This window comes from Pan troglodytes, chromosome 20, assembly GCF_028858775.2.
Source record: "Pan troglodytes isolate AG18354 chromosome 20, NHGRI_mPanTro3-v2.0_pri, whole genome shotgun sequence".
In the NCBI taxonomy this organism is placed as follows: domain Eukaryota; kingdom Metazoa; phylum Chordata; class Mammalia; order Primates; family Hominidae; genus Pan; species Pan troglodytes.
This window is the reverse complement of record NC_072418.2, coordinates 5,825,333-5,835,503: the sequence shown is the minus strand read 5'-3', so window position 1 is coordinate 5,835,503 and position 10,171 is coordinate 5,825,333. Positions and strand designations below refer to the sequence as shown.

General features: G+C 55.1%; 1 protein-coding gene across 1 annotated transcript; it reads left to right on the top strand.

Moving 5' to 3' along the window:
* The first annotated feature begins 7,226 nt into the window (after positions 1 to 7,226).
* On the top strand, positions 7,227 to 10,024 carry SMIM44 (small integral membrane protein 44). The gene is made up of 2 exons (XM_054673864.1): positions 7,227 to 7,622; positions 7,773 to 10,024. Exons 1-2 carry the CDS (start codon positions 7,421 to 7,423, stop codon positions 8,018 to 8,020), a joined length of 450 nt encoding a protein of 149 aa, XP_054529839.1. The 5' UTR covers positions 7,227 to 7,420; the 3' UTR covers positions 8,021 to 10,024.
* Positions 10,025 to 10,171: the final 147 nt, after the last annotated feature.

The following is a 10,171-nucleotide window of genomic DNA, read 5'->3' as shown; positions in this document are numbered from 1 at the left end:
TTGGGTGAGGGGAGCGTGGGAGGGAGGGGGGGGTGGGAGCTTTCAGGGAACGTTCCCCGAGAGTGTGTGGCGTCTGGGCGGGGAGACGGTTGTATCCACAGCCATTGGCTCTAGGATCTGTCCTGCCGCTGACACTGAGCCACCACCAGCGACAGGCAGGCCTGCCCCTGTTTTATGTGCGGTTACCTGGTCAGATCTGCCCAGCCAGCTCCCTCCAAGGGGGCTCTGGGGAAACAGCCCTCCAGCCTGGCCCTTCCCGGACCCCCATCTTCCCCCAACTCCTGTTGTGGGTGCAGTGGAAGGGGTTCTGTGGTACAGCTGAGAGCCCAGACATGGCTTCCTCCGCCGGCTCCCGCAGCCCTTCCATGTGTGGCTGGGGACAGCCCACTTACCTCTCTGTAAAATGGGCATAGCGGTAGAATCTCAGGTGCAGAGCTCCTTGTCTGCAGCCAGAGAGGCCAAAACCAGAAGACAGGAGGCATAACGTGACGGGAACCAACTATCCACTGAGCCAGGTTCTCCAACGGAGAGCTGGATCCTGCCCCGGGGCATCAGTTTAGCTTGTCATGGGGTGGGGGTGTGCAGCTGGCATCTAGTCAGGTAGTCGGGGGAGGCCAGGGATGCTGGAAGACACCCTCCAGCACTCGGTCCCCACAACAGAGAATGATCCGGCCCCAAATGAGTGCAGAGGTTGAGAAACCTGCCTGGCAGTCACATGTTTGGTTGTAGGTTTTTAATTTTAATTTTAATTTATTTTATTATTTTTGTTGAGATGGAATTTCACTCTTATTACCCAGGCTGGAGTGCAATGGCGTGATCTCGGCTCACTGCAACCTCCGCCTGCCAGGCTCAAGCATTTCTCCTGCCTCAGCTTAACAAGTAACTGGGATTACAGGCATGCACCATCATGCCCAGCTAAATTTTTTTTTTTTTTTTTTTTTTTTTTTTTTTTTGAGATGGAGTCTTGCTCTGTCACCCAGGCTGGAGTGCAGTGGCACGATCTCCACTCACTGCAAGCTCCGCCTCCCGGGTTCACGCCATTCTCCTGCCTCAGCCTCCTGAGTAGCTGGGACTATAGGCACACGCTGCCACGCCCGGCTAATTTTTTGTATTTTTAGTAGAAACGGGGTTTCACTGTGTTAGCCAGGATGGTCTCGATCTCCTGACCTCATGATCCGCCTGCCTCGGCCTCCCAAAGTGCTGGGATTACAGGTGTGAGCCACCGCACCTGGCCTGTTTGTATTTTTTAGTAGAGACAACAAGCTTTCACCATGTTGGTCAGGCTGGTCTCAAATTCCTGACCTCAGGTGATCCACCCGCCTCGGCTTCCCAAAGTGCTGAGATTACAGGCATGAGCCACCACACCCAGCCTTTTTTTCCCCTCCCCCCGAGATGGAGTCTTGCTCTGTCACCCAGGCTGGAGTGCATTGGCGCGATCTCAGCTCACTGCAACCTCTGCCTCAGCCTCCCAAGTAGCTGGGATTACAGGCACATGCCACCATGCATGCCCAGCTAATTTTTGTATTCTTAGTAGAGATGGGGTTTCACCATGTTGGCCAGGCTGGTCTTGAACTCTTGACCTTGTGATCAGCCCGCCTTGGCCTCCCAAAGTGCTGAGATTACAGACGTGAGCCACTGCGCTTGGCTCACCTTTTTTTTTTTTTTTTTTTTTTTTTTTAAATGGAGAGGGTCTCGCTCTGTCTCCCAGGCTGTAGTGCAGTGGCTGATCACTGCAGCTTACTGCAGCCTTGACCTCCTGGGCTCAAGCGATCCTCCTATCTTGGCCTCCCAAGCAGTTGGGACCTCAGGTTTGCCCCACTGTGCCTGAGTAATATTTGTATTTTTTGTAGAGACGGGGTCTCAGTATGTTTTGTTCTGTGTTGAGACAGGGTCTCACTCTGTTGCCCAGGCTGGAGTGCGGTGGTGCAATCTCAGCTCATTGCAACCTCTGCCTCCCAGGTTTAAGCAATTCTTGTGCCTCAGCCTGCTGAGTAGCTGGGACTACAGGCACGTGCCTCCATGCCTGGCGGATTTTTGTATTTTTAGTAGAGACAGGGTTTCACCATGTTGGCCAGGCTGGTCTTGAACTCCTGGCCTCAAATGATCTGCCCTCCTCAGCCTCCCAAAGTGCTGGGATTATAGACATGAGCCATGTGCCTGGCCATCTTGTTTATGTTTTAGAGACAGAGTGTTGCTCTATTGCCCAGGCTGGAGAGCAGTGGCTCGATCTAAGCTCACTGCAACTTCTGTCTCCCAGGCTCAAGTGATCCTCCCACCTCAGCCTCCTGAGCAGCCAACATCCATTCTACTATGGTTCCGTGGGGCTCTCTCTCTTGCGATCTGTTCTCTCTGTCACTTTCTTGTTGGCCTCCAACCTCCCTCATCCTCACTCAGCTGATGACCTTGCTTTCGGCTTCAGTGAAAAAATCAAGCAGACCTTCCGCGCACCCCACCAACAGCTGTGCCCGCCTGCCTGTCCCCGTGTCGTGCATGCTGCCTCCCCTCCTGCCCGCTAACGCTGGCTGATGAACTGTTGGTTCTGCTAGCCAAGACTTACCTAAGATCCTTATGGCTGTGCAACAGATTACTCCAAACTTAGCAGCTTCAAACAGCTGGACTTGGGTCAAATCGTGTCCCCCGAAAAGGCTTGTCCAGGTGGTAACCCCTGGTACCCATGAATGTGACCTGAATTGGAAATAGAGTCTTTGCAGGTGTTGTTAAGGATCTCAGCATGAGATCATCCTGGATTTAGGGTAGACCCTAAATCCAATGACCAGTGTCCTTACAGAGACAGAAAAGTGCACCTGAGCGCAGTGGCACATGCCTATAGTCCCAGCTACTCTAGAGGCCAAGGCAGGATCGCTTATGCCCAGGAGTTCAAGACCAGCCTGGGCACCATAGTGAGACCCCCCCATCTCTTTAATTAAAAAAAAAGAAAAAAAAAAAAGGGCCGGATGCGGTGGCTCACACCTGTAATCCCAGAACTTTGGGAGGTCAAGGCAGGTGGATCACCTGAGGTCAGGAGTTTGAGACCAGCCTGGACAACATGGTGAAACCCCATCTCTACTGAAAATACAAAAATTAGCTGGGTGTGGTGGTGCATGCCTGTAATCCCAGCTACTCAGGAGGCTGAGGCAGGAGAATCACTTGAACCCAAGAGGCAGAGGTTGCAGTGAGCCAAAATCACGTGCCATTGCACTCCAGCCTGGGCGACAAGAGCAAGACTCCATCTTAAATAAAGAAGACAAGAAAACCCCCAGAGACAGAGGAAAGAAGACAGATACCTTTCCTGTGGGTCACGAGTCTGGGAGCAGCAAGCGTATCTGGATGTTTCTGGCTTTGGGTGTTTCATGAAGTTGCAATCAAGCTGTCGGCCAGGGCTGCCTCATCTGAAGGCTCAACTGGGGCCAAAGGAGCCACTTCCAAGGTGGCACCTTCCAATGCGACATTGGCTGCCTGAGCCACCTCTTTTCCTCACCAACTCCTCGTCCTTCTCATCAACTCACAGCCATTACTTCAGCCCTTCCCCCTTTTCTCTCCTGCCTCCTTGGTTTCCTCTCTTTACCCATCAACACAGACCAGCTGCAATGTTTTTAAAACAACAAGAAAAAGCTGGGCACAGTGGCTCACACCTGTAATCCCGGCATTTTGTGAGGCTGAGGCAGGTAGGTCACTTGAGGTCAGGAGTTGGAGACCAGCCTGTCCAACATGGTGAAATCCTGTCTCTGCTAAAAATACAGACATTAACTGGGCATGGTGGCACATGCTTGTAGTCCCAGCTACCTGGAAGGCTGAGGTATGAGAATTGCTTAAACCTGGGAAGTGGAGGTTGCAATGAGCCGAGATGGCCCCACTGCACTCCAGCCTGGGCAACAGAGGGAGACGGAGTCTTAAAACGACACCAACACCACCAACAACAGCAAAACAAAACCCTGGAAAGTAGTCACAGCTACTTGGGAGGCTGAAGCAGGAGAACCACTTGAACCCGGGAGGCAGAGGTTGCAGTGAGGAGATCATACCACTGCACTCCAGTCTGGGTGACACAGCGAGACTCTGTCTCAAAAACAAACAAAAATATAAAAAGCCACCCTCACCAGGCGCAGTGGCTCACGCCTATAATCCCAGCACTTTGGGAGGCTGAGGTGGGTGGATCAAGAGGTCAGGAGATCGAGATCATCCTGGCTAACACAGTGAAACCCCATCTCTACTAAAAGCACAGAAAAAAAATTAGCCGGGCGTGGTGGCGGGCGCCTGTAGTCCCAGCTACTTGGGAAGCTGAAGCAGGAGAATGGCGTGAACCCGGGAGGCAGAGCTTGCAGTGAGCCGAGATCGCACCACTGCACTCCAGTCTGGGCGACAGAGAGAGACTCTGTCTCATAAAATAAAATAATAAATAAAATAAAATAAATAAAAAAAAGCCACCCCCTTTTTTGTAGAGACAAGATCTAGCTCTGTCACCCAGGCTGGAGTACAGTGGCACAATCTTAGCTCACTTCAGCCTCCAGCTCCTGGGCTTAAGCAATCTTCCTGCCTCAGCCTCTCAAGTCCCTGGGACTACAGACATGAGCCACCACCTGGCAAGGGTTACACTTTTTTTGGTTTGTTTTTGAGATGGAGTCTCGCTCTGTTGCCCAGGCTGGAGTGTAGGGGTGGGATCTCGGCTCACTGCAACCTCCGCCTCCCGGGTTCAAGCGATTCTCCTGCCTTAGCCTCCCGAGTAGCTGGGATTACAGGTGCATGTCACCACGCCTGGCTAATTTTTGTATTTTAGTAGAGATGGGGTTTCACCATGTTGGTCAGGCTGGTCTTGAACTCCTGACCTCATGATCAGCGTTCCTCAGCCTCCCGGAGTGCTGGGATTACAGGCGTGAGCCACCATGCCCGCCCGGGAAGGCTCACACTTCTACACATTGTTGAATTTCCTCCTCCCAACACCCCAGGAAACTTTACCCACCCCATTGTAGAGAGAAGCCAGGGAACCCTGGAGAGCCCAGGTCATGCTGTGATGGGCAGAGCTGGGATTTGAACCCAGGTCTTCCTCACCACCGCCTCCTACTGCCTTGTCCTGGCTCCCTGGCCCCTGGCTACTTGGAATTCCTTGTGTTTCTCCCCAGGTTTCTCCTCTGCAATGTTCCTAACTCAGGAAATGGCAACACCATCATTGCAGGCATTTAGTCTAAAAACAGGTTTGTTTAATGAAAAATCGATCCCAAGGCTGGGTGCGGTGGCACATGCCTGTAATCCCAGCACTTTGTGAGGCTGAGGCAGGGGGATCCCTTGAGCCCAGGAGTTAAAGAGCAGCCTGGGCAACATAGTGAGACCCTGTTCCTATAAAAAAAAATACAGAAAATTAGGTAGGTGTGGTGGCACAGACCTGTAGTCCCAGCTACTCAGGAGGCTGAGGCAGGAGGATCGCTTGAGCCTGGGCAGTCAAGGCTGCAGTGAGCCAAGATCCCACCACTGCACCACTGCACTCCAGCTTGGGTGACAGAGCAAGGCCCTGTCTTAAAAAAAAAAAAAAAAGAAAGAAAAAAATGTCCATCTCAAATCTGCCTACTTTCCTTCCACTAGGACCAGCTCAGTCCCCTCCTGGCTCCTCCTCTGTCCCCCATAGTCTGTTCCCCTCAAAGCAGCCACCAGGGGGCACCTGTGAGCACCTGGGTCCGGACCCGTCCCTCCTCTGCCCACAGCCCTCCATGGCTCCCACATTCGTCAGGGTCTAGGCCGAAGTCTTCCTCACAGTCTACACGGCCCTGCAGGACCTGCCCTGACAGCTCCCCATCCTCTCCTCCCCTCCACTTCCGCGGCTCACTCTGCTCCAGCCACACCGGCCTCCTCACTGTTCCTCCAACACGCCAGGCACAGTCCTGCCCCAGGGCCTTTGCAGGGGCTGTGCCCTCTGCTTGGAACTCTCTTTCCCCTGGATCTCCCATGGCTGGTTCCCTTTTTCCTCCAGGTCTTTGCTCAAATGTCACCTCCTCAGTGATGCCTTGGCAGCCCAATTTTTTTTTTTTTTTTCTTGAGAGTCTCACTCTGTCACCCAGGTTGTAGTACAGGGGTGCAATCATAGCTCACTGCAGCCTTGAACTCCTGGGCTCAAGCAATCCTCCCACCTCAGCCTCCTGAGTAGCTAGGACTACAGGCACTCACCACGCCTGGCTAGTTTTTAAAGTTTTTGTAGAGATGCAGTCTTGCTATGTTGCCCAGGGAGGTCTTGAACTCCTGGATCAAGTGATCCTCTTGCCTCAGCCTCCCAAAGTGCTGGGACTACAGGCGTGAGCCACGGCGCCCAGCCACACCTCCCTTTCTAACCTAATATATCATTTACTCTAAGGTTATGTTTCTTTCTTAGCATCCATCTCCCTCCCTGGAATGTCAGGTTTTGGTCTTTCTTTTTTTTTTTTTTTTTGATACGGAGTTTCGCTTTGTTGCCCAGGCTGGAGTGCAGTGGGATGATCTCGGCTCACTGCAACCTCCACCTCCTAGGTTCAAGCGATTCTCCTGACTCAGCCTCCCGAGTAGCTGGGACTACAGGCACCCGCCACCACGCCCAGCTAGGTTTTGCATTTTTAGTAGAGACAGGGTTTCACCATGTTGGCCGGGCTGGTCTCAAACTCCTGTCTCAAGTGATCCGCCCACCTCGGCCTTCCAAAGTGCTGGGATTACAGGCGTGAGCTCCTGCGCCCGGCCTGGTCTTTCTTACTCATAGCTGTGTCCCAGCACCTAAGAGAGTGCCCAGCCATAGTCGCTGCTCAATACATATTTGATGAATGAATGAAGAGCCAGGCACGGTGGCGAGGACCTGTAGTCCCTGCTACTTGGGAGACTGAGGCGGGGGGATCGCTTGAGCCCAGGAGGTTGAGGGTGCAGTGAGCTATGATCGCGTCACTGCACTCCAGCACTCAGGGCGACAGAGCGAGACCCTGTCTCAAAAATAATAATAATATTAGCCAGGCATAGTGGCCGGCACCTGTAATCCCAGCTACTCCGGAGGCTGAGGTGGGAGAATCACTTGCAGCCGGGAGGCAGAGGTTGCAGTGAGCTGAGATCTCACCTTTGCACTCCAGCCTGGGTGACAAGAGTGAAACTCCGTCTCAAAAAAAATTAAATAAATAAAATAAAATAATAAGAATTAAAAAGATGAATGAATGAAGAGAGTGAGCCGGCCATGAGGAAATCTGGGCAGGGCGTTCCTGGGAGAAGGAAGCGCAGGTGCGGAGGCCCCGAGGTGGGGACGGCTGGGCAGAGTCGTGGCTGGAGCTGAGCAGGTAGGTTGCGGGTGGGCGGAAGTGATTTGCAATGTGATTAACCCAGGCAGATGGTGGCCGTGGGGCAGCCGCCCAATTCTCTTAGCTCAAAGCCCCTTAATACTTCCGCTGTGTAGGTCACCTCCGGGCCTCCCCTGTGCCGGGCGGACACCATGCCGGAGCTGGCGGCCGAGGGGGAGGCCGAGGGCTGGAGCCCGTCCCCGCCGCTGTACGAGGAGTACCGGCCGCCGCCCCTGGACAGCATCCGCCTGCCCAGGTACGTGCTGTACCTGCTGCTGGCCGCGCTGGTGGTGGTGGCCGTCGCCTACGCCATCGTCGGGCACCTCATCAAAGACCTCGCCCACGACCTGGCCGGTGAGCTGTCCCCACCGAAACCCAGCTGGGGCTGATGCTGGGTCACCCTGGGTGGGTGGTCAGGGGATCCAAGGGCTTCTCCTAGATGAGGAGGGGACAGAGGAGGGTGGCCGGGGCCGGGGAGTTGCCTCACCAGCTCCCTTGCCGCAGACTGGGCGTTTGGCCCGAAGCCAGACCAGGAGGCCGCACCCCGGGAGCTGCGCCCCAGCCTGACCGGCGAGGACTTGGAGGGGCTGGACCTGCAGCTGGCCCTGGCCTGGCAGGGCGAGGAGGACGCCGGCGGGGGTGGGGAGGGAGCCCCCTCTGAACCCCCGCCTCCCCCGGAGCCCCGCCGCCCCTCCATTGCCTTCAAGGACCCCCCATCCCGAAGCTCCTTCTGGAAGCTGATGGCAACTTGAATCCTGAATCTGGGTTCCGGACGCTTTGGCGGTCGTGTAGACAGAACTTACGCGCGCCGGAGCCCTTTCTGCACACCCTGAGCTGCCCGGTCGCAGCGGACGGCTTTCTCCTTCCCAGGGGACGGGTTTCTCTTTCCCAGCCGGCAGGTTCCGGGGTTGGACGCTGGCGACTTTCACATACGCAGAGCCTGCCCGGCTCAGCCTCAGCCAAGCCGTCAGCAAACTGTGAATTAGAAACACTAGGGCGATTTAAAACGTTGTAATATTATCGGCCAGCCTTACCGAGTGCTTAGCGTGTACCTGCTGCTGTGCAGAGCAGGCTTTTTCTATGCAGTATCTCATTTAATCCTCCGAGGTAGGACTGATCGCCCCCACTTAATAGATGGGGAAACCGAGGCACGCAGTGATGAAGTGGTTTCACCGAGGTCTCAGAGCACAGAGTGCTTTTCTCAGAAAAAGCCCAGGCAACTGACTGACTTTGGAGGGCAGGATCTCCAAGGCGGGTCCCACCCCCAACCCCTCTGCTGGGCTCCCCTACCTCCAAATCTTCTCCAGCCCCCACCTCGGCTGCTGGGTCTGCTTGTCTCTGGGGGGTGGTCCTGACTTCCTAATCAGATTGAGAGCTCCCAGACAGCACCAAGGCCTCCTTCCCTTCCAAGCCCTGCACAAGACGGGATACACAGTCAGAGTTTAATAGATGCCTGCCTGGCTGGTTCAAGCAGACCTGTGGCCGTCCTGGGGCTGGGATGTGTGAGCCCCATCCTGCTGAATGGCCGGTCTGCTCAGCGGTCATCCGCAGACCTCTGGAAGAGAGGAAGTGACAGCGACTCAGCAGGCGCTCCATAAACACCTGTGCGATGACTCTGGGCCTTCCTACCACTCGTCTGGGCCATGGCTGCTCCCGTGTCAGCTGGGGCGGGGTCCCCCTTCGCCCGGGCAGGGCCCACTATCTAATCAGCCGAGGGACCAAGGTTGAGGACAGGAGAGCCTGGAGCCTGAGTCATCAGCCCTCCCGGGCATCCCCACGTGAGAGCGTCCCGGTTTGCAGGTGGACGACGGGCATGTGGCCTCTGCACACCTTCCCTGTCCCTGTGTGCTCCCATGGCTGCTTGTGGGTCCTCAGGGGCCAAGAGCCTGGGCGAGGCAGGATAAGCTGGGGGCGAGGCAGACCCGGCTTCAAATCCCAGGTCAGACCTGCTGCGTGACCTTGACTTTCGTGGGCACAACGAGACCGGCACCATTTCGCGGGGTGTTAAGAAAAGGAAATGCGATCTGTGAAATTGCTGAGCACGGAGCCTCATGTGTACTCTGAGAGCACAAAAGGTGACTCTCAAATTTGCTTTTAGAGACAAGGTCTTGTTCTGTTGCCCAGGCTGGAGTGCAGTGGTGCATGCAGTGGTGCAGTCGTAGCTCGCTGCAGCCTCGAACTCCTGGGCTCAAGCGATCCTCTCACCTCAGTCTCTTTGAGTAGCTGGGACTACAGGTGCAGGCCACCATGCTCAGCTAAGTTTTACATTTTTTATTTTAGAGACGGGAGGAGGTTGGTCTGGAACTCCTGGCCTCAAGCGATTCTCCCGCCTTAGCCTCCCAGAGTGCTGGGATTACAGGCGTGAGACACTGTACCCAGCCTCGGTAACTCTTTGTATTTCTAATTTTTTAAATTTCCTTTGAGACAGGGTCTTCCTCTGTCACCCAGGCTGGAGTGCGGTGGTGCGACCATAACTGGCTGCAGCCTCAAACTCCTGGGCTCAAGTGATCCTCCCACTTCAGCACACCCTAGTAGCTGGGACTGCAGGTGCCCGCCGCGCCTGGCTAATTTTTCTATTTTTGTAGAGATAGGGCTTGACTAAGTTGCCCAGGTTGGGCTCAAGGATCCGCCCGCGTTGGCCTCTCAATGTAGTGGGATTACAGGTGTGAGGCACTGGGTGGGGCCCAGTGGGGCCCACCCTTCTTAAGATATTCCAGTTGTATTTGTGAGTTCCCCCTGTGTCCAGAGTGGCAGGGGGCCTGGGCCGGGACGGGAGGTCGCAGCCATCTCAGCTCAGCCCCTGCAGCAGGGATCACGAAGGGGTGGCCCTGAGGCTGATGGTCCCCAGGGCAGGGTGCAGGGAGGAGGGACTCCCTCAGTTAATTGTTACACAGGTCCAGAGT